This window comes from Chiloscyllium punctatum, chromosome X, assembly GCF_047496795.1.
Source record: "Chiloscyllium punctatum isolate Juve2018m chromosome X, sChiPun1.3, whole genome shotgun sequence".
Classification (NCBI taxonomy): Eukaryota; Metazoa; Chordata; class Chondrichthyes; order Orectolobiformes; family Hemiscylliidae; genus Chiloscyllium; species Chiloscyllium punctatum.
In genome coordinates this window covers 20,402,682-20,424,362 of record NC_092791.1, presented here as the reverse complement: position 1 = coordinate 20,424,362, position 21,681 = coordinate 20,402,682, and the positions used below count along the sequence as shown (strand labels likewise).

General features: G+C 43.6%; 1 protein-coding gene across 2 annotated transcripts in view; it reads left to right on the top strand.

Moving 5' to 3' along the window:
- cers5 (ceramide synthase 5) overlaps positions 1 to 21,681 on the top strand; it is a 112,410-nt gene that overhangs the window by 50,578 nt on the left and 40,151 nt on the right. For both annotated transcript variants that reach the window (XM_072567259.1, XM_072567258.1), the window contains exons 5-7: positions 11,488 to 11,538; positions 12,494 to 12,586; positions 20,567 to 20,695. In XM_072567259.1, the coding sequence (XP_072423360.1) occupies positions 11,488 to 11,538; positions 12,494 to 12,586; positions 20,567 to 20,695 (273 nt within the window). The remainder of the gene's footprint in view (positions 1 to 11,487; positions 11,539 to 12,493; positions 12,587 to 20,566; positions 20,696 to 21,681) is intronic.

Genomic DNA, 21,681 nt, shown 5'->3' with positions numbered 1-21,681 from the left:
GGCCCAAGGCGAGTCCCAGGCAGCGACGGTGGAGGCAGGCTTCTGGCAAGTCCTAGGCAGGCCCTTGGTTGCAGCGATGGGGGCAGACCTGTTGGGGAGGGTCCCCAAGGCGAGTCCCAGGCAGCAGCAGTGGAGGTGGGCCTCTAATAACAGCGGTCGTGGTGGCGGTCCTGGGAGGGGCCCCAAGGCAAGTCCCAAGCAGCAACACTGAGGCAGGTCTGGGCGGGGTCCCAGAGACCAGCAGTGGGAGTGGGTCCCAGGTCAGCAGCAACACTCCCTTGACCTGGGTGAGGCCCAGGCTGCAGCTCCAAAAGTAGGCCCAGGACTCAGCGCTCTCACCTCCTTCTGCTTCTGTCTCCTCCTCCTTCCTCCCCTTCCTTCCTTCCTTCAGCTCTCTAGATGTGGGGCAGCTGGTCCAGGGACCGTCCCCTTCCTCTCAGACCCTTTCAAGGAGGAGAGTCCTTGCACGTGTGCACTCTCACACTGATCCAACTCTCAAGGGTGTTGGTGGACGCCGCGTGCTCCTTCTCCAAGGACACCCGGGCTCTAACGTAACCCCGGAAGAGGGGCAGGCAGTTGGCCCTAACGACCCCCTCCATGGCCCGCTGCCTGGACCTGTTGATGGCCAGTTTGGCCAGGCCCAGGAGCAGACCCACGAGGAGGTCTTCAGACCTGCCCTCCCTCCTCCGTACCGGGTGCCCGAAGATCAGGAGCGTGGGACTGAAGTGCAGCCAGAAACAGAGAAGAAGGTTTTTAAGAAAATCAAAAAGGGAGTGCAAACGCCCACACCCAATATATACATGGTCCATGGACTCCACGGCGCCACAGAACAAGCAGTTGAGCTGGGAGTCCGTGAACCACCGCAACCTGCGGTTGCAGGGGACTGCTGCGTGCAGCACCCTCCACCCCAGATCCCCGAGAGAAAGGGGGAGGACTCTCGCGTAGAGAGCCCTCCACTGGGGATCCCCACCGCCCGGTGGCAAATGGGCACACCAAGGCGTAGATGAGGAAGAGGTGGACGGTGTGCAACAGCAGTCTATATAGGGCCCGTCTTTTAACCCCTTGGAAAGGAACAAAATTAAAATTCCGGAGGCGGCTCAGGTTGTGGGGCACAGGCTCCTGCGGGAAGTACGGGACCTTGGGGCCAATGTGAAATTCCATCCGGGCTGGGGTGAGCGCGGACGGGATCCCACCGCACACCTGAGCGTCCTCCAACTGGTGCACTACGTCGGGTCTGAGCACCGCCATTAGACTGTTGTTCTTTTCTTTTTCTATTTTTTTTCTTCTTTAGGCCCCAGACTCAAAAGCTCTCACCACCTTCTGCTTCTGCCTCCTCCTCTTCTTCTTCTTTCCTTCTTCCTCTCTCTCAATGTAGGGACAGCTAGTCCAGGGACAGTCCCCTTCAAGGAGGAGAGTCCTTGCACATACGTATACTCACACTGATCCAATTCTCAAAAGGGGGAAAACACCCAAGTGGCCAGTGGCACTCAAGTTTATTTCTTTTTTTCTTTTTTCTCTTTTTCCCCCCCCACACTACCGCCTAACTGCGGTAGTGCTTATTTTTTCCCCAGCACCCATGGTGTGTGTGTGTGCAGGTGTGAGACACAGTAAAAGACACAAAGTGCACGAATCTTTATTCAATTTCCACCACCAGGAAGACATGAAAAACACCCAAGTGGCCAGTGACAAGCACTGCCCTTCACATCAAAGGGCAATGCTGTGTGATCAAAAAGGTGAAGGGGAGGGTAGGGACTAAAACAAAATAGAGTTGGATGGGGAAATAATGCACTCCACTCCCTGCGGCGCCCACCTCTCCCTGAATAACTCCAGGGTGTTGGTGGACACTGCGTGCTCCTTCTCCAAGGACACCCGGGCTCTCGCTCCTGTTTTATTTTTTTAATTTTTTTTTATTAACCCCCACACTACCGCCTAACTGCGGTAGTGCTTATTTTTCCCCAGCACCCATGGTGTGTGTGTGTGCAGTTGTGAAAACTGTTGTTCTTTTTTTCTTCTTTGTTAGGAAGGAAACACTCGAGTGGCCAGTCACAACTCCAGGGTGTTGGTGGACACCGCGTACTCCTTCTCCAGAGACACCCGGACTCAAAAACTGTTGTTCTTGTCTGTCAGCTAGGGCTCCCTGATTTGACCAGGTTAAGAGCCGTAATTAGGGAACTCCTATTCTGAGGTCCATCTGGCTGTTCTCCTTACAATCACCCACATCCTTCCCCCTCTGAGTCAGAGGACATAGGCCTGTTTTTTTTTATTTATTTCTCCTTGTGGTTCCTCCTGCACCGGTTCAAGTTTCTCCAACTCTGCCTCTGGTACAGACAGGTGTGGTGCACAGTCGCTCACCTCTTGCGTCCAGAGCATTGTTATAGCTCTAGTAGAGTTGCTAATCAAATAGGAACTGGGATAGTTTGGTATCTAGTAAAGCTGTAGGCTGTTTCTTTTAGCCAGCCTTCAAAGTTTGGACTGCACTTTCTTTCAGACAAACGGTTGATGGATGGCATGGAGCTGTCCTTGTACGCTGAATACCATTCAACTTTAGGGAATTCTCGAATTCTAAATGAGGGCCTGTTATCCGTGACCAACACTTCTGGGAATCTGTGTATTGCAAACGATGCACACAGTTTTTCTATCATCTTTCCCACATTGAGTGGGCGACCACAATGACTGAACATAAAGTCCATGATGTGGGGGAGCTGCTATCGGTAATTTTTGTCTTTGTTGGCACCCTGGGCACTACCCCCATCAATGCGGCTATGGCTGCATTCAGTCCTGGCTACCAGACATAATGTCTTGTCAATGTCTTCATTTTGGATACCCCTGGATGACCCTGGTGGTGTTCAGCCAGTATCTGGCAGCGACCTTTGCTCAGGACAGTCACTCTTGCTCCCATAATCCTGTGTCATCCTGTACTGTGATCTGGTCTCTGTGTCCAAAAAAATTTCAATTCTGTTTGTGACTGCCCTTTACAATTCCCGATCACTATCACCATTTTCAGTTTTGCCAGGACTGGATCTTGCTGCGTCCAAGGTCTGATATTGTCAGCTGTGACTGAGTGTCCAAAAAATTTAAAACCATTGGACTGTTCCAGTAGCAGTACCACTGGTGATGTATCTGCCAGTGAGAGGTGGCTTGGTGTGTTCACGTTTGCTACTTGGCCTCCTGGATGGTGTTTCAACTTATTATGTACATTTAGTCTTAAAGCCCACTGCTGACTTTGACCTGAAGCTGTGGGTGACATTGCCTTGCCCTCTTTAAGTAGACCTAGCAGGGGTGCGTGGTCTATTATTACAAATTTACATCCGTACAGGTATTGTTGGAACTTCCTGACTCCAAATATGATTTACAAAAAAGGAATGTTTGGCAATTTGGGCATAGTTAAGGTCTGCATTAGCCAAAGTCCTGGATGCATACGCTATTGGGCGTTCCACTCTGTTGGCCCACCTATGAGCTGATACTATCCCAATGCCATGCAGGGAGGCATTGCATGTCAATACCAGACCTCACTTGGGATCTTAATGTGCCAACACCTTAGAGCATGATAGCTGTTTCTTCACTTGCATGAAAGCTGTAGCTTGGCTACTCTAGCATTTCCAAGGCTCGCCTTTTTTTTTTGTTAGGAATTGATGCAAAGGATATAAACGAGGTAAAGTATGAATTTTCTGTAATAATTCACCAACCCAAGTAAAGACCTAAGCTCCAGTACAGACATGGGAGCAGGGGTCCCTTTGATCACCCTCCCTTTATCTTCCAATGGCTGTAACCTGGCCTTTTTCAATTCTGCAGCCCATGTAGATCACTTAGGCTGCCTTGAACACACATTTTTCCCTTCTAAGGCATATGCCCGCCTTGGAGAAATATCTAAAGACTGTGTCCAAGTTCCACAAGTGCTCCTTATTGATCATGCTATTGTTAGCATATCATCCAGATAAATGGTGACCTGGGGTAGACCTTGTCCACTGGAAAATGGCACAGGCTGATGATACGTCAAAAGGCAGTCTCGTATATTGGTACAAATCCTTACGGTTATTATTTGTAGTATACTTCTGGGAATCCTCATCGAACCACAGTTGCAGGTACACATGGCTCCTGTCCAGTTTCGCGAAGGACAACCCTCTATCAGCTTTGTGTATGAATCCTCTATATGTAATGGATTAGGTATTTATCCAGTTGTGAAAAGCAGTTTACCGTTTGTTTAAAATCCCTACAAAGGCGAACCGACCTGTCGAGCTTCGCAATTGATATAACCAGTGCTGGCCGTTCCACTAACTGGACTGGGTTGATGATTCCTTCACTTTCCAGCCTCCTGATTTCTGCCTCTATTTTTGGACGTCAGGCAAATGGAACTGTGTGGGCCATGCAGAATCATGGATTTGCTTCCTAATCAACATGCCAGGTGGCCTTGGTCCCGAGACCTTCCTGAAACTGTTTGCCTGAGATTTGGCTTTGTTTTGGGGTTTTGCTGTGGCTGATCTAGGGTCTTGCTGTTCAGGATATGTCCTGAGTGAGGCGACGCGATTGCCTTCACTCAAGTGGTGTTCCCCCAAGCTCAGTCAACCTGGCAAGGGTGTCACTTCTATCAGAATACCCTGCAACTCATATGCCCCACTTGCTGCATTTTCCATTGATTTAAAGCTACTTGTAGTGCCTGTTTGAAGTCTCTAGTTAGGCTTCAGCTAGTAGGTGATTTTGCACAGTCTTATCATTTAATCCCATATACCAAACAGAATCTCAGCATCTCATTTAAGGGTTAAATCTAAGTCACATGCCTCTGCCAGTCATCTTAACCTAACTGAAAATCTCAATATGGATTCCCCATCCTTGAATTGTCAAGTAAAACTAATAGCCTCCAAATTAGAGATGACTTGGGATTGTAATATTCCTTAACTAAATCTATTAATTCTTGAAAGGTTTTAGTATCTGGTGCCTCAAGGAAATTAGGCTCCCAATAACTGAAATAACTGCAAGTCCACAAGCTGTCAGAATTAATCATTGCTTTTCATCTACTGTAATGTCATTTGCCTGGGGGGGGGGGAAAAACCCACATTCTTTCCACATACTGGGTTCAGTCTTTGACGGCAGGATCAAGAGTCAAACTGTCCAAATAATGGCATGATGCCAGAAATGCTCACTCCAACTCCAAAGACAAATGCTTTGAGGACCATTCTTCAAGAGCATGCTTTTCTCTCTGCCACTGAAATAACCTCAGTGGCCTGTATTCTGTCACCAAGTCACTCTTTACTTGCATGTGGAAAGTCCTTGGGTGGCATGGGGTCTCAGCGATTAGCACTGCTGCCTCACAGCACCAGGGATCCGGATTCAATTCCACCCTCTGGGAACTGTCTGTGTGGAGTTTGCACACTCTACCCTTGTCTACGTGGGTTTCCTCTAGGTGCTCCAGTTTCCTCCTACAGACCAAAGATATGCAAGTTAGATGAATTAGCCATGCTGAATTGCCCTGTAGTGTCCAGGGATAATGTGGCTTAGCCATGGAGATGGGATGGGTTTGAGAGGATCTGAATGGACAAAATAGCCTGCTTCCATACAGTAGGGATTCTATGATGTTCTCTGACACCGATTCTGTTTCCTCAGTCAGCTCTGAGTGAACAGAACCTCTTACACTCCTGTTTCTATTTGTCTGGAAGGGCTCCATGATTGGGGCTGTCTACCTGGTCCAATCAGAACTTGTATTCTGTGAGGTCCGCCTGGCTGACCGCATTTCAATCACGACACTCACCCAGTGTATTTCTGTTTGTATTGACCAGCTTTGCCTTTGCCTTTTTGCTTAATTCTGGTGTTGCTCCAGAATTCCTGTGTAAAGGCAGGCACTCTTACACTAAGATATCAGCTCCCATTTGGAGTAGAAAGTACAGGCCAGTATATTGGTCCAAAGACTGTTGTCAAAATAACAGTAAGACTAGTTGCATTTGCTGCTATTTATTTGTAAATATTCCAGTGACTTCAATTGAGGGCAGATGCGCAATTAAATGTGCAAATCCAAGTATTTTCTTATTTGAGATTTGTTGCTCTGTTCTTATTGTTATCTTCTCCGAAATGGCATAATGCTGTGTTTCGTGATTCAAAGGCTGCATTTGTTGCCTCCTGCAACAGTAATTATTGGGGGGGGGAGGCAACCCTACAGTCCCTTTTGCATCTCACTGTGACGGCACAGGACTCTTCGATGGAGTGGACTGGTGCCCCTGAAATTAGAAAACATGTGACCCAGAGGAGTTCTTGGAAAGAGACTTCCATGCCTCACTTGCTGCCCCATTCCCTGACTGAAGTGGCAAGCCTGGCAGCAAGAGAGATGGTGAGCAGGACAAAGGGAGCAGCCAGTGGGATGACCAGAAGCAATCAGAAGGCTCTGTTGCAGTGGTGCTGTGCAAGTGGTGGCTACCTTTGCCAACCATCTTGCCATTGGCAGCAGTCTGTTACTCTAATGCATCGGAGCACTAATTGTATACAATTAATCCGAGATGTATAGTAAACCTACCACAAAAAAAGTCACTTCAAGTCTAAGTTTGCTTTTAAGGGGAGCGATGAGTGTTCGTTATGGTGGATTAACCTCCGTGACTCTGAAAATGACGAGTGTGGCGTCTTGCTTCTTTCGGGGTTTAATTGTTTCTTTAATATCCTTTTTTGTTTGGTCTGGTTTTACACTCGTTCCAATATTTTTCATCCAATTCATGCAATTTACTGTACAAAATAACGTGGTTAGGTGGATAATGGAAAATCTAATTTAAAGATGGAAACAATGGAGAAAGTCGGCACAGATACAGTTGAGTCAACTGGCCTTCTGTGCTATAACTATTCTGGAATTCCATGATCCCAAGAACCAGTGGTAAGATTAGTCAGAGATTAATGTACTTATTCAAAATAAAACCAATGAAAGGTTTTGCTGTTACACCAATAAATCATGGAAAAATGGAATGTGTGCTGATTTTGTTATAAGCAAAATTGATTTGTCTTCTAGTCTGAGCTCTACTGCATTGATGGCAGTGGTGAAGAGCTTGAGCATAGAAGTTAGGCTCCAGGATATTTGCTGTTAACGCTAACTTTTCTGTTTTTGAAGTTTTAAATATCTGATGGACCATAGCCAGATCTCGTGGACTGTTGCTAAACAACTGAGTTTTTATTTTCATTTCTGGCAACAAAGCTAATTATGTCTTCACTCTTCCAATTTGCTTTGGCTGTTGCAGGTATAGTCACTAATCTATTAGCAAGGAGATTTGAAATAGTTGCTTACCTATCCTCAAAACAGGAGGGGTTAGCCAACTTGGTTTGCCACATATTGCAGCAAGGGATATTGCAACAAGTGTTGTTTATATGTAGTTGGGTTGTACCAAATCTTTTTTTTTTTTTCTCCCCCCTACTTCCAACCTCCCAATGACTTTGTGATTGTTCTAAACTGTATTTAACAGTGCAAGTCTCATCTTGTTTAGTGAGACACTGGTTCTTCTAACTCTCACCAGCCTTTATGTTGCAAGCCTGGACAGGGCATATGCTTTTTCTTGGTTCTTGATGTATGTAAATAAGATTCTGCAGTTGTGGTAGTCTTTGCTTTACAATACAAGACCATAAATAGACAAATTACCATTTTAAAATTTTAAAAATTGCTTTGTAACCACAATGTACTTGTATGAAGAGTTTTCATTTGCCTCTGCCAAATATCTTTGCAGGCATCGGAAGTCATAATTTGTCAACCTGAGCAGTTATTAGTGGTGTTGAGTGGCTGCCACTGAGTAATTTGCTTATCTTTCCCACCTTTAATTTTGTGGCTCAACTCTGAAGGGTTTTTGATTGTCAACACTTGTTGTGTGGGCGCTCTGCATTACAGCAAAGAGAAGCCTGCTTCAGAAGGATCTGGGTGTGCAGGTTCACAGATCACTGAAGATGGCAGTGCAGGTAGATAAGGTCATTTTTAAAAAAAACAAAAGCCTGTGATATGCTTGCCTTCATTGGAAGGGGTATTGAGATTAATGAAAGGCAACTCATACTGCAGCTTTATAAAACTAGTTCACTTGGCCACACTTGGAATGTTGCATTCAATTCTGGTCATTACAATACCAGAAGGATGTGAATGCTTTGGAGAGGGTACAGAAAAGGTTTAGCAGAATGTTACCTGGTATGGGGGATTTTGGCTATGAAGAAAAGTTGGATAGACTGGGTTTGTTTTCACTGGAAAGCAGGAGGTTGTGGGGTGACCTGATAGAAGTTTATAAGATTGTGAATGGCATGGATAGAGTGGAAATTTCTCCAGGGTGGAAGGGTAAATTACTAGGGGACACAGGTTCAAGGTGCAGGGGTGGGGAGTTTAAGAGCTGTGTGAGGCAGGTTATTCAGTGTGGTGAGTGCCTGGAACATGCTGCCAGAGGTGGTGGTGGTGGTAGCAGTCCCAATAGCAGTATTCCAGAAGCACCTGGACAAATACATGAATAGGAAGGGAATAGAGGGATATGGATCCTTACAGGACAGTTTTAGTACGGAAGGGCAAATTGTGTTGGCGGAGGCTTGGAGGGCTGAAGGGCCTGTTCCTGTGCTGTATTGTTCTTTGTTCTCCAGAAAATTTTTTTTCACTGTCCTCCCACCTTTTTCATTTTGAAGCATTGACTCAAAACAACTATTTTTATCTGTTTTATTGACTACTTTTTCCCTGTATCATGAGGCCAGGAGCAGTCACTGCCTATGCTACTTTTTTGACAGCATTGCGTGCGTGGCCAGACAAGTGTTGGGTAATATTTGTGCCATATAATGCCTCCCAGCAAGAGGGGCCCCAACCATTGTATGTACCAGTCATACCAACATAATGGCTGCTCTGTGACAATCTTGTCATCCCTTAACCTTTTCTAAATTTTGTCCTTTTGTGGACTAAAGAAAGTGATTGAATACTCACAACTTAACTGGATTGGTACAACCACAACAGCAATATTAAGTTCAATGACAGCCAGAATAATAGTCTATAACTATTTTCCTTGTGGCTTTTATTTATCATAGTTGCACTATGAAAAAGGGGACCTTTTCTGTAGTGGTGGATCACTGAATAATGGTGACATTTCATCACCCTTTTTCTGAGCCCAGTTCTGGGGTACCCTTTGCTGCTGTATCTCTGAAGGGTGTGAGGATGCGGTGGAGATTTATGAGAATGGTTCCAAGTGTGAAGGGTTTTAGCTAGATGACTGGAAAAATTTGAGATGGTTCTTCCTAGAGCAAAGCAACTTGAGCGATTTGATAGAAATGTGCAAGTTTTATGTTTGGCTTGGGTAAGGTAGACTTATGGAAAAGTGGAAGCCAAGATGATGAATGATTTCCAAAGAAAATTGGACAATTTAGTTAGGAGTGGAGTGGGAATCAGATGGGTGGGAACCATTTTGCATCCAACTACTTTGGGTTCTTGTGCTGCTTCCTTCAGGTCCCTTCCCCTTGAAACTGCTAATGTGGTGCAATTACAGGCTGTGACTTCCTTCCACTGAAGTTAACATCATTTTGGCATTATTTTATCACTGGGTGTTACACATGCAGGGTTCAGCCACTGTGCTACTTTCTGTGCTATTTGGCATGTTAGCATTCACTGCCTGAATTGCTGTTATTGGGAGAGCTGTTGCTATCTGCCTTTTTAAATAGTTTCTATCAGGTGCTGATCCAGATACTTCTACAGTGTGAAATGTGGTAGACTGTTGGCATATGAGAAGACAGACTCTCTCTAACCCAATGGTGACCTCTGTGTATTTTTTGGATAGGTCTGCATTACCTTCTGTTTGTTTGTTTGGATGCTGTCGGATACAGTGACATGGAGCTGAGCAAGGGAGACTCCAGAGTCCTGGCAGATGAGCTCCTGAAATACCAGAGCAAATTATACCTCTCTATGCATAATCTTTCACTTAGCATCCTGGCTGGACTTAGAGTCAGAGATTTTACCCTCCATAATATCGGTCATTCCAACGTCTGCTGCTTGTGACTTGACTCTTAGCAAGTCCCGTTCCTTCCGTGCCCCTCTGAGATAACTGCTCCCCTCTAATTCTGGGCTGTTGTGCATCCAGGTTTTTAATTGCTCCACCATCAGAGCCATCTTGCCCAAGATGTCTTTCTGTGATTCAATACCCTTCTTATTGAGTTGCTCCTATGAAGTACCTTGGGACATTTCATTATACTAAATGTGCTATGAATACAGTTGTAACAGTCTTCACTTGCTCCCCACACAGATATTTTTGGGGGTGTTGCAAATGTGTTAACTAAGAGCTGTAACAAGGACCTACAGATGGATTTTTCTAAGATCCAGCTGCACCACCAGGTTTGCATTGACTAGACTTGCTCTGCAAGCTCTCCATCCTGTTCTGCTGTTCCAACAATGAGCAACAATCTAAGCCTTGCCATGTGTTGCAAAATCATTTGTCTGCCGCAGGTTGTTTTGAGCAGTGAGCTGCTGTGTGATGTTAGCAGGCAATTGACCTGCTTTATGCAGCCAACCAATTACTTGAATGTTGTGATGTAGGGAAACATGGCCGTCCAGTTTCACACAGCAGGCTTCCACAAACACCAGTGAGATAAATGGCTAAGTGTTTTTAAATGGCATTGGTTGTGGTTAAATACTGGCCAGAGCCAGCACTTTTTTTAAATCTTGCTGAAGAGGGTAGATGGTGCTCAAGTTTTTACTTCTCCAAAGGCACACCTAACCGTCCACCACTCCCTCAATACTGCACTGAAGTGTCTACATGTAAAGAAACTTGAACCCGTGACATGATTTGTGATTCTGACTAAACCTTGTCTTTTTTTTAAAATGGATTATAGAGCTTGCCTCTGTTTGTAGTAGTCTTATATATTTCCTGAATGAAAATATTTATAACCAGTGGCTGTAGTTTTTGGGGAAGTGTAGTTTACTCTTAATTCTGGAATGGTGTGGATAAACAAGCTAAAACCTTGTTTGTAGTTGCTTATTATAGTAATATGTTGCTCTTTTTTTTTTTTGCTTGACCTGCTGGACCTAATTGAGTGTGTAAGTGTGGCTGTTCTGGTTCAGTGCATAAATTTCCCATTTGGAATGGGAGTGTGACCTACAGGAGAAGGAGGCTCCAGTTCTGTCAATGGTGTGTGCTGAGTTAATGAATCTCAGCGGGTCTGTAATGGCACAACAGACATGCTGATTGCCCCATAGAGTTGGGATGGAAATGGATCAAAATTCTGCTCCTGATCATTGGACAGTTCATTTCTACAGTTGCCCAATTGAAAGGAGGATTAACCTAGGTTGTGATGTTTTCCATAGTCAACGAGCCCACTACCCAGAATATTGCAAGAATGGCTATCTGTTAACGTACAGAACACTTTCAGTCACTGTGAAACAGGTACCTGGCCTGTGTTGGCATATTCAAGAAAAACACTTTAGGAGGGGGTAGTTGGGGAAGAGAAGCATTTTCAAAATATATCTTTTGATACTAGTCTGGTGGTATGGTCACTGCTGTATGTAACTCTGCTTCTGCTTCCTTCTAGACTCCCTGGTTCTGGGACACACGACATTGCTGGTATAACTACCCCTACCAGGTGAGCACTGAACAATGGTGATTTGTTTTTTTTCTGGAAGTAAGCAAATACTAATGTTTTGTGCAATGGAGGAGGACTTACTTTTGTCAGAGAATTATTTTTGTCTCCTTTTTATGATCTGAAGTGTGTATATGCTTTTAAAAAAAAATGTAAACACAACCCTCATTAGGATTAGAGTTTCTGGTTTCACACTGGAGTGAAACAAACATTTCACACGTGCTGAGAGCAGATGATTAATCGAGAGGAGCCAGTTTCTCTAAACTTGTGTAAAATTGGGTGAATTGGGAAATGTATTCCTCACCACTGGACTCTCTCCCTCTCGTCTTGTATTACCCCCTTTTTTTGTTTTTGTCCAGAAATTGACATACATTGATTATGAATGGTGCAGATTAGTGCTATTGTTTCATTTTAATGTTAGCCAAAGGCCATCTGATTGCAATCTTTGTTTAAAAAATGGAGTGTGTTTAGAAGTGAGTTTTCGCTGAGTTCTGGGAAGTCATTTTGGTGTGGCTTTGCTTTTGGGGTGGTAGTGGGTCACGGTCTGATTTCAACCCAAGATGATGACCTAATTTTAAAAAAAAGAAACATTAGGCTGGCCTGGTGGCACCTTTGGATGGAAAAAATTAATGTTCAAGCCTGATGACCTTTTTTTTTAAAAGCATAACTCCTGGATGAAAGTCTCTCTCAATTGATTAGAACTTGTATACTTTTTTTTCCCCAAATGTGTGTCTCTGTGCAATTCCTAATGTTGCCTATGAAATTTTTGTTTCTAAGTAATTTGGGAGGTAATAATGAAAAAATAAATTTGTGGTGTATGGAAGCCTGAGCAAGATTAATTCAATTGTATCATTAAGTGCTTGTCAGCTGATGATATTTGTACATGGGATATGTACCTTTTTATAACCGTGCTCTGAGTATATATTGACAATTAACTCTACTTTGTTCTTTCCTGCAGCAACTGGTGTTTGACATGTATTATTATTACATAATGGAATTGTCGTTCTACTGGTCACTGATGTTTTCACAGTTTACCGACATTAAAAGAAAGGTAAGCACCTGCCAGCCTATTGAGTTGAGTTTGAACCATCAGGGTAGTTTCGATCTGAGGTAGCCAGTAATTGCAGCTAATTGTAAATACTGTCCCCATTGCAAACTAGTCTAATTTAAACTACGTATTAAGAGAACCACAGTCCAATAACTCATTGTGTTCTGTTAATTATCTTGTTTAAATAAAGCTGATGGTGTTATATTCCTTTACAAAAGTTATTTTAATAACCCTATTTGGATTTGGTGCAAAGCAAATTGAGACTGTCAGTGGGCCTGAAGTAAGGTTGCCTTCCAAGATTTCTCTACTTAAAATCTACTTTTAAACAGAGTACTGGTTCTTTTTTTTTAATCCATGGCTCTTTCATTGAGTAAGCTGACTTGATGTGCTGTATTCTTCAGGAATAGCTCTAGCACAATTGGAGCAAGTTGAATGTGACAAAGTTGGGGGATTTTTTTTTTAAAACCTTGCTCTTGACTGTATTATAGCTACCTACTTAAATACTGTTTAATGTTTTTCTTGTTCTTTAGCACTGAGGCCCCGACCAAGAATTTTTTTAATATTCAATATAATGCAATCAATGTCAACAGCACATAGTAGACTGTATGTGATATACAGTGTAGGTCCTTCAGCCCATTGAGTCTGTGCCTGTCAAAAACAAGCTCCTTAACTGTTCTAATGCCATTTTCCAGCATTTAGTCTCGTCTATCTTGGCATCACCAGTGTATGGCTAAATACTGCTTAAATGTTATGAGGGTTTCTACCTCGACCACCTTTTTTTGGTGAAACAACTTTTCTCTCCTCTCATCCCCATGAAACCTCCTGTCCCAGACCTTTAAAATCTCCAGTCCAGGCATCATCCTGGTGAATCTTCTCTGCACTCTCTAATAATGTAGATTCCAGAACAGCGCACAAAACTCTATTTGCTTCTGTGGAACTTCATTTTAATTGAACTGAAGCCTCAAATCCTTTGCTCATCAAAAATGCCCAACAAGTTTGTTTTTTTTTGGCTCTTGAGTTTAACCTATGTAAGTCATACAAATCAGGACGCCCATTATAGAAGGTTAGCGTATATGGAATTAGGCTGAGCATTGAAATCTTGATTAAAATGCTTTATTGGGGAAACTTTGAATTTCAAAGCAATGTTTAAGTGGCTAATGGTGTGCTGCAAGGTTTTAGTTTTGGCCACTTCTGTTTACTATTGTATCAGTCATGTTGAGATGGACCTTTTGAAGTGATGGCAAAATTTGCAAATGATATAGAATCAGGAGATAATGCCAAAGGGAGAAGGTTTTGGGGGAAAAGCAAAAAGAACTGGGAAATTTCTAAGAAAGTTCAGCCTCCAAAAGTCATTTACGCATCTCAGAACACGAAAGGACATGAATCCAGATCCTGTTTTTGCCTGCCTGCCCTCTCTGATGGATAGATCACAATCCAGTGATTGTTGAACCAGCGAAGGAAATGGGTTTTAGAAAGGCTGGTTTAAAAGTAAGTACTTAACAACTTTGCTCTGGAATAGTGTCTTGTGACCAGTCTGCTGTATGTCATATGAATTTAATATTTGAATAAATTAATTATCTTATCCGAAAGATGATTTGTGTGCAAATGAAATTATCTCTGCTTTGAAATCACATGTGTAACTTCTATGTTTTCTTTTGCTCCAAGTTTATGCTTTTGAAAAGTACCCTAGTGTCTTTAACATTCAATTAGTGCTAGTTCCTGCCAAACGAACTTTGGTTTTATGTGCTGCTGCAGGCTAACTTAAATCTGCTTTATTTGTTTTAAAAAAAGTGCATTGATCTCTACTACAGTGTGGTCTGCATCTAGAAGCTGATCAGTTTTTAACGCTTGTCATTTAAAAAAAAATTTGTAAGTCTGTTTCTGCTATTTTCCCAGGATGTTCTAGGTTCGTTGGGTTTTTTTGCTTGTTTTGGGGGCTTTTAGATATTGACATCTATTCCACACTGTCTGGGTCCTTGCAGATGACATGGGTGCCTCCCTTTTTTTTAGCTTTAAATCTCGCCTTCAGCTCTTTACCCCTCCCACCCCTGACTAAATGATTGAGTTGGTCTGTTTCCTACTTTGGCCCTCTCCATGGGCGATATGTTGTATTTGGAGTTCACATGGGACTCATTGTCCTCCAGGCTATAGGATAAAGTACTGGGTGAGGTGCAGTCCTGCCAGTTGCAGCTTATGAAGTCTAGAATTTTGCAGTATGGGTTGTTGAAATCTGGCTAATCCTCAAAATTAGAATATCTGGCCTGTGGTAATCCAACTAATTAACTGCCCACTGCTGTTGATTTGTACATGATAACCTTTTGAGGGAGTTTCCAAAGTTGCTGCTGTTTTTGAAGAGGTGTTGGACAGACATGTAGTATTTCTGATTTTGAGGAGGAAGAATTAGTATTATTTTTAAAACCCCTGCAACTAACTGAGGCTGTCTTTGCTCACCTCTTGCCATAGAGCACGACAGGAAGGAAGATGATGGAAAAAACGCTTGGGAAAAGCATTCTCCTGACTCTGGAGCAGAATCGAAACTTTTCAAAACCACATCTTCCTTTTTTTTTTCTTTTTCTTGTTTTTTTTTTAGACCTTAAAAAACAAAGGTTATCATGTAGGGGAGCCCAAAGAGGCAAAAGGTACATTGCTTTAATTAGTGTTGGTTGCCAATTTTCTTGAAAAATGAGTTTCTGAGACAAGTTCATTTTGTATAGTCTTCAAACTCACTTAAAAATACTGGTCAGATTGGATTTCTTGCAGGGGGAGGAAGTATGCATTGTTTTGGATTTGTTTTAGAAACTGCTGACAAACTCTTAGCATCTTCAGCTTCTGCCTAATAAACGTCAATTAAAATTGGAGAGAAAAACCCCTTTTGTCACAGGTGCAGTGTGGCTGGTTGCATTCAGCTTTCTGCTATTTGTGTCTTGTGTCCATTGTACACCACCATTTGTGCACTCTGCTGCCAGTTGATGCTGACTGATTTGATTCTTTCATCTGCGGTTGATTGGATTGCTTGCTTTTGTTTTCTTTATCGCCAGCATTTTTCCATTTCTCTCCATTCACTACTTCTAACTGTGGCTGTCTGTGCTGAGTTCTGTGACTGACAGCTGATGGAGGAGCCAGTATTTCTACTGCTTTGTATATAAGCTTTGTCCTGCATTCTATGCACTCAATTTTCTCCTTTTTTAGCCTTTATGCTTAATTGGCATTCTCCCTTGTAATAGTGATCCAAGGGTCTCTCTAACTGTGTGAGACGGTTGGATTTCTTATTCATGTTAGCCGTTTAGAAGCTGAAACTAAACATTGAGTTGGCAGTGGCCATCTCGGCTGCTTCAAGTTGGACTGAAGGACATTCATACTAGTGTCTGCATTTTCTCAAATCATGTGCCAAGAATACTTGGACCATGGTCCATTGGCTGTAATCATTTAGTGGCAGGTTGAGTTTCTGCCTGTGGTTTTGCCCACATGATTGTTTCAGTTCATATTGCCATCAGTGGAGAGTATCAAATAGAGTTTAAACACTAGCTCTCTGGAATATACCTCCCTCCTCCCTCCCTCCCCCCACCCCACCAAAACCCCGACTCTGCAGCACTGTCTGGAAGACCCTAGGTTAACTCTCTAGTTCACCCACCACTTATTCTGATAATGAATCATCATTACTGTAGCTTGCTTAAAAACTGAACACCCACATCTATAAGTACACCTTCTATTGTAGTGGCAGTCTGTTGGATTTGATCTGTATTTGGCATTAAATAGGAGGTCACAACATAAACATATTTCACTTATCCATGTGGAGCAACAAAAAAAGCCAGAATTAAGAGAGAAATGCAAATCTTCTATAAGTTTGAAATGATTTGAATTATATTGGTTTCTGATTTTTGTCTGGCTGATGGTGATTTGCTGTCTTTTGAATTGAAACTTCAAATGCTGTCACTTGAAGCAGACCTGATTCCAGACAAGATGTTGATGGTCTGTTTTTTAATTGTTGACTTTGAGAGGAACAGCGAACAGGAATCATAGCCCGAGGTTGTGAAGAAACTGTGTGGCTGTGCAATGACATTATGGGTTACTATCGTGGGAATAATGCCCCTGGTATTTATAGGGCGATGCGTTGGGGAAGAGAATTAATCAGAAATCTGGATTAAAAATACCTTCAACAACACAGTTTTATAAAATTGCATTGTCTGCTAGTTTAGTGGATGTATTAACCCATAAGGATAGTAATGTAGGTTTCTGGTTCAGACAATGCTTCTAAACTGGAAGAAAGTGAGGACTGCAGATGCTAGAGATCAGAGCTGAAAATGTGTTGCTGGAAAAGCACAGCAGGTCAGGCAGCATCCAAGGAGCGGGAGAATCGACGTTTCGGGCATAAGCCCTTCTTCAGGAATGAGGAAGGTGTGCCGAGCAGGCTAAGATTAAAAGGTAGGGAGGAGGGACTTGGGGGAGGGGCATTGGGAATGCGATAGGTGGAAGGAGGTTAAGGTGAGGGTGATAGGCCGGAGAGGGGGTGGGGCGGAGAGGTTGGGAAGAAGATTGCAGGTCAAGAAGGCGGTGCTGAGTCAGAGGGTTGGGACTGAGATAAACTGGGGGGGAGGGGAAATGAGGAAGCTGGAGAAATCTGCATTCATCCCTTGTGGTTGGAGGGTTCCTGGGTGGAAGATTAGGCGCTCTTCCTCCAGGCGTCGTGTTGCCATGGTCTGGCGATGGAGGAGGCCAAGGACCTGCATGTCCTTGGCGGAGTGGGCGGGGGAGTTGAAGTGTTCAGCCACGGGGCGGTTGGGTTGATTGGTGTGGGTGTCCCAGAGGTGTTCTCTGAAACGTTCTGCAAGTAGGCGGCCTGTCTCACCAATGTAGAGGAGGCCACATCGGGTGCAGCGGATGCAGTAAATGATGTTTTGTGGAGGTGCAGGTGAATTTGTGACAGATATGGAAGGATTCCTTGGAGGGAAGTGAGGGGGGGGAGGTGTGGGCGCAAGTTTTGCATTTCTCGTGGTTGCAGGGGAAGGTGCCGGGAGTGGAGGTTGGGTTGGTGGGGGGGTGTGGACCTGACGAGGGAGTGGTCTTTCTGGAACGCTGATAGGGGAGGGGAGGGAAATATATCCTTGGAGGTGGCGGAAATAACAAAGGATGATACGATGTATCTGGAGGTTAGTGGGGTGGTAGGTGAGGACCAGTGGGGTTCTGTCCTAGTGGCGATTGGAGGGGCAGGGTTCAATGCCGGAGGAGCGGGAAGTGGAGGAGATGCGGTGGAGAGCATAGTTAACTACGTCTGAGGGGAAATTGCGGTCTTTGAAGAAGGAGGCCATCTGGGTTGTTCGGTATTGGAATTGGTCCTCCTGGGAACAGATGCGGCGGAGGTGAAGGAATTGGGAATATGGGATGGCGTTTTTACAGGGGGCAGGGTGGGAGGAGGCGTAATCTAGGTAGCTGTGGGAGTCGGTCGGTTTATAGTAAATGTCCGTGTTGAGTTGGTCGCCTGAGATAGAAATGGAGGGGTCTAGGAAGGGGAGGGAGGAGTCTGAGACGGTCCAGGTAAATTTGAGGTCGGGGTGGAAGGTGTTAGTAAAGTGGATGAACTGTTCAACTTCAATTTTAAATGGATTAGCACCTCTGCTAAAATAGACTGAGAAATTTTGGGTGCACATCTCTTACATTTAGTAAACCACAGTACAAAATCAGAGACTCTGTAAACTGGACCGAAGATGACAAAAATACGCACCTGAGAAAGTAGCCTTTAGTCTTTTCTTGTGTACTCGTTTCATTTATATGCCAAGAGAATTATTTTGCTGTTTCTCAGCCCTCCAGTTCTCCACATCATGGTTGTTGTTTTTTCTGCGACTAGATGACATTAGTTCCTAGAGTAAACTTGACAGTTTTTTGTTAGAGAAAGTGCAAGCAGTTTTAATTGGTATAGTATGTTGCCTCCTGGGTGCTAAGGTCAGAGATGTCTCTGATCGAGTCTACAGGATTCTTAACCGAGGGAGAGCAGCCAGAAGTTGTGGTACACATTGGTAGTAACGACGGAGGTAGGGAAAGGGATGAGGACATGCAAAAAGAATATAGGGAATTAGAGTGGAAGCTAGAAGGCAGAACTAGCAGAGTAAGAGCCCCTCCCACCCCCCTTTGGCGATGACCTTTGCACCCTCACTGTCAGACTATTGGAGGGTGGCAAATGTTATTCCCTTGTTCAAGAAAGGGAATAGGGATAACCCTGGGAGCTAGTGAGGACTGCCCATGCTGGAGATCCCAGTTGAGAGTGTGGTGCTGGGAAAGCACACCAGGTCAGGCTGCATCCGAGGAGCAGGAGAGTCGACGTTTTGGACATAAGCCCTTCATCTGGAATGAATGATGAAGGGCTTATGCCCGAAACGTCAATTGTCCTGTTCCTTGGATGCTGCCTGACCTGCTGTGCTTTTCCAGTACCACACTCTTAATCCTGGGAATTACAGACCAATCCGTTTTACAGCTGTGGTGGGCAAATTATTGGCGAGGATGGGATGTGGAAGTTTTAGAGATGGTGCGTAGGAGATTTAGCCGGATGCTGCCTGGACTGGAGGGCATGTGGTAAGGTTGAGGTAGCTCGGGCTTTTCTCATTGGAGCGAAGGAGGGCGAGAGGTGACTTGATAGAGATGTTCAAAATGAGAGGCATAGGTCGAGGTTTTTCCCAGGCAAATGTGGCTATCATGAGGGGGCACAATCTTAAAGGTGATTGGAGGAAGATATAAGGGTGATGTCAGAGGTTAGTTCTTTACACCAGACAGTGGTGGGTGCGTGGAATGCACTGCCACTAATTGTAGTGGAGACAGGAGCATCAGGGATATTTAAGCAACACTTGGATAGGCACATGGTAGATAGGTTAGTCTGATCTTTTAGAGTAGGATAAAAGGTTAGCACAACATAGAGGGCCGAAGGGCCTGTATTGTGCTTTACTGTTACGTGTTCCAATGTTGTAACTGCTCTTCGCCAAACTATTCACTCTTAGAGCCTTGTAATGTTAACTGCACACTGACGTTGTCATTCGTTTGAATTTTAAAATTTTATGTATTTATTTATTTAATACCAAATTTAAATGTGTAATTAAATGGGTTTTGTCATGTGCATTTTTAAAAAAAGCCCCTGAAAGCTGAACATGAAGACAAAGCTTATTGTAGATTCAATTCCAGTCTGGGTAATCGAGACTAAGCTAAGGGTAATCCAGGAGAACTGCACTTTATGATTAGTTTGATTACTTGTTCAAAATAGTGCGGAATTCACACAGAAAAGGATGGCACTTTACAGCAGGTCATCTGTGGAGACAGTGGAAGCTCATTGTTTTGGTTCCATGTTAACTGGCTGTTAGACTCCATTGACACAGAAGTGGCCGTTAAGTGAAACGAATTGATCTGGAGTTTTAAGTTGAAAGTGATGCGATTTTAAACGAGCGATGATAGAAATGTGTAGCAGCAATTCTGATCTTAGACACTGTAAATGTAACACACCTTCCTCATTGTCTGTTTGCTTGCACACTCACCACTGTTGAAGTGAATCAAGTTGCTCTGGAACCCTATGTAATCCACATGGTTTGTCCTGGAATAAATTGTGAGAACAACCATTACTGTCTGAATCTGGTCATAGTCCCTTGTTTACTGTGTGTTTGCAACTCTCTGCCAAATAGGACCACTTAGTCAGCTGCTTGCAGACTTCAGTCCGTAACCAGTTACCAGTGCAGTACAAGTCCTGGATGACTCTTAACTCTGTACACTGGGTTATGTCTATCTGCTAACTGTGATCTGGCTGAAATCTTAATAACCATTAACGTGGAGAAACTTGAGCACATCGTCCTCTCCCACCTTCTCCATGACTTTGTGCATCAGTACACTATACCAGAGAGTCCAGTTGCAGCAGTGTCCAGCAGTTACTGTAGTTCTGTTCAAGTACAGCAGTTTGTGCGCAAAATTCTGAGTTGCTTAATAATTTGATGCTCCCCTTTTTTTGTTTTGCAGGACTTTCTTATTATGTTTCTCCATCACCTTGCGACAGTTGGATTAATCACCTTCTCTTATTCCAACAACATGGTGCGAGTTGGAACACTTGTCATGTGCCTTCATGACGCATCTGATTTCTTTTTAGAGGTGAGACTATTCTGTTGCATTATGAGGCACTTTGGTTTGGTGATTTAGTCCTGGGTAATCACCATTCTCAATTATTCTGGCTTTAATACCTTCTTGGACCAACAACACTTGGTTCTTAAGTTTTTACCACAGTAGTCTGTGAGCAGTTTTAACCAAGAGTGCGGAAGCAAAACAAATTTGTTGTGATTAATGTGTCTGTATTATACCAAAAAAAAACTGTCTCACAGAGCCAGACAGACAGTTAGATACAGAGACACCAGACATAAAACTATATACAGAGGACCCTCAATTATCCGGCATTCGATTATCCTAAATATCAGATTATCTGGCAAGGTCCCGATGCTTGGCTAAACTGTTATCTGGCATTCAATTATCCAGAATTCGATTAACGGAATGAAATATTCCCCGCCAGTGTTCTACGGATAATCGAGGTTCTTATCAGTTATCAAGAAAAAGCCTGTGAAGATGTGGTTCTAAGGCTGGGATCTCATTTCGTGATTCAGATAATGGTTATAAATTGCTTGACCTTTACTCATGCAGTTTATGGCCATGAAATTGCACAAGAATTGTAACCCAAGCTTTATCCACTTTAAAGCCCCACTGTCTCCTTTTCTAATATTAATAGCACATTATGGTTGTGTGTTGACTGTTCATAACAGGACCGTCTGATTTGCAGGGAGTTTGGACTTTTATTATCTTACACAGCAGGATTTGATTTAAAGTTTCCACCCACCTAGAGTTTGCTGAGGCTTACTTACTGTAAGTGCCAAAATTGATTCAACTCTTAAAACTGTTTAAAGAATGTATGACCCTTGTTCCCTAAGATTTCAACTCCAGTGAATCATCACTGTTCAAGCATCCTGAGAATCCGGGTGGGAGGTCAGCTCTGCAAGTAGGGCGTTTGTTCCATGCCTTTGGTGATGTGGCTGAGACTTAGAATTCACTGTGTAGTTTAGCAAAATACCGATTGGCAGAGCCTGTTTGAA